The 1729-nt window shown below is 40.4% G+C and overlaps 1 protein-coding gene across 1 annotated transcript in view; it reads left to right on the forward strand.

Annotated features, from left to right (window-relative positions):
* Nucleotides 1–592, forward strand: part of LOC107048208 (homeotic protein spalt-major) — a 62804-nt gene extending 62212 nt beyond the window's left edge. Inside the window, exon 7 of the mRNA XM_015271273.1 lies at nt 108–592. Coding sequence (XP_015126759.1) covers nt 108–536 — 429 coding nt within the window. The 3' untranslated portion in view covers nt 537–592. The remainder of the gene's footprint in view (nt 1–107) is intronic.
* Nucleotides 593–1729: the final 1137 nt, after the last annotated feature.

Genomic DNA, 1729 nt, shown 5'->3' on the forward strand with positions numbered 1-1729 from the left:
CCAGTCACCGTACACTCAATCCCCCGTATTTTTATTATTATTTTTTCTTACTTTGTAGGTAATTATACCGCAATTAAACCTAACCGCCCGGCCTGCATTACTTACAGCTGAACGAGATATCAGTGATACAAAGTAATAATGGATTGCCAGTTAGTCATCCTGTATCAGCGAGTAAATACGCTGGTCTATTTGGTACGATATATGGTGGTGGTTTGAGTAATTCAACAAGTGGTAATGGTTTTTCAATGGAAAAACAACCGGTTGTAACGTCAAACAGTCCACTTGATGATGGTAAACCACTTGTACCATCTGGCTCAATGCTATTTCACACACCATCACCGTCACACTCACCTGGCACACCGTCTTCCAATACTGGTAATCAAAATTCAGCTAGTGTACCTACTTGGAATAGTGACAGTATGCAGCATCATTTTGAGAGGCACGGTCCAACGAGAGAGTCGGAGAGCGATACCGCTACACCACCAGCACCGAGATTACCACCTGCGGCAAACAGGGGTGAAGGATTAGCTGCGTAGAGATTTTTATCGTTTACTCATGCGAGAGGTGAATTTTGAAGAGGAAAAATAGTATAATTCGATACAAGTGTGGAAAAGTGTTTTTTGGCGAGTGGGAGGTTTATATCACGAGCCGAAGGCGAATGATATAATCCCACGAGCTAAAAAACATTTTTTCACGAGTTACGAACAATATTTTTCATCACAATGTGACGGAAATTGGACTTTTAGTCACAGCGTGATGAAATAGTATAATTCGATACGAGTGCGGAAAAGTGTTTTTTGGCGCGTGGCCAATGCCTTGGCCGCCTTGCGGCCGAAATTCGAACTAGCGTGAGCAGGTAATTAAAAATTGTAAGGTTTTCGTGGGCATTTCACGGGTAGTTTGATCATGAAAGTGTCTATGCAAGAATTGGCCCGATTTGCTGTCTCTTTGGCAAATTACAAGACGGGACACTTGTGAGTTTTAAGTGAACGGCTTTACGATTTTCCCCTACAATTGAAATGAATAAAGTCAATTTATTTCACGAGTGATCACAGAAATATCAACTGGCAATAGAAAATTGAATAATTTCATTAGATTCTCAGCTGAACTTCCGTTGAGTGAAGAAGTCGTCTTTGGTAAAATGTAACGAATACACTTTCATTGATTTTGTCACTGGCTCTCCGATTCTCAAAATTTTTTTCCAAGCAATTGGACGATCAACTGTTTTCTCTTCAAAAAAAATGTGAAGCGTGCTCAAAAAGTTACTTTTTCGCACAGCGTGATGAAATAGTATATTTCGTAACGGGTGCAAAAAACATTTTTTCACGAGTTACGAACAATATTTTTCATCACAATGTTGCGGAAATTGGACTTTTAGGCTCGCGGAGCGTGCCGAAAAGTTCACTTTTCGTCACAGCGTGATGAAAAAATGTTTTTGTCACTTCTGCGGAAAGTGAAATTATGCGCACGTGGGGCGAAACACTTTTAGTACATTGTCATGAAAAATAGAGTTCGACCCCTGTGGGAAATGTGTTTTTTGACACCTGGGAGGTGTCAAGGAGCCAGAAAACACTTTTACACACTCGTATGGAAATATAATACTTTTTGGTACTAGACGTTTTTGGGGATTTCTCAAAATTGAGGGGTCAGGGGGGAAATTGTGTCGCTCGAAAGGAAATCAGGAGAATTTCCGATCTAAAACACTACAATTGAATCTGTTTTGCTTCGA

This window comes from Diachasma alloeum, unplaced genomic scaffold (genome assembly GCF_001412515.2).
Source record: "Diachasma alloeum isolate Michigan unplaced genomic scaffold, Dall2.0 Dall_scaffold_00186, whole genome shotgun sequence".
In the NCBI taxonomy this organism is placed as follows: Eukaryota; Metazoa; Arthropoda; class Insecta; order Hymenoptera; family Braconidae; genus Diachasma; species Diachasma alloeum.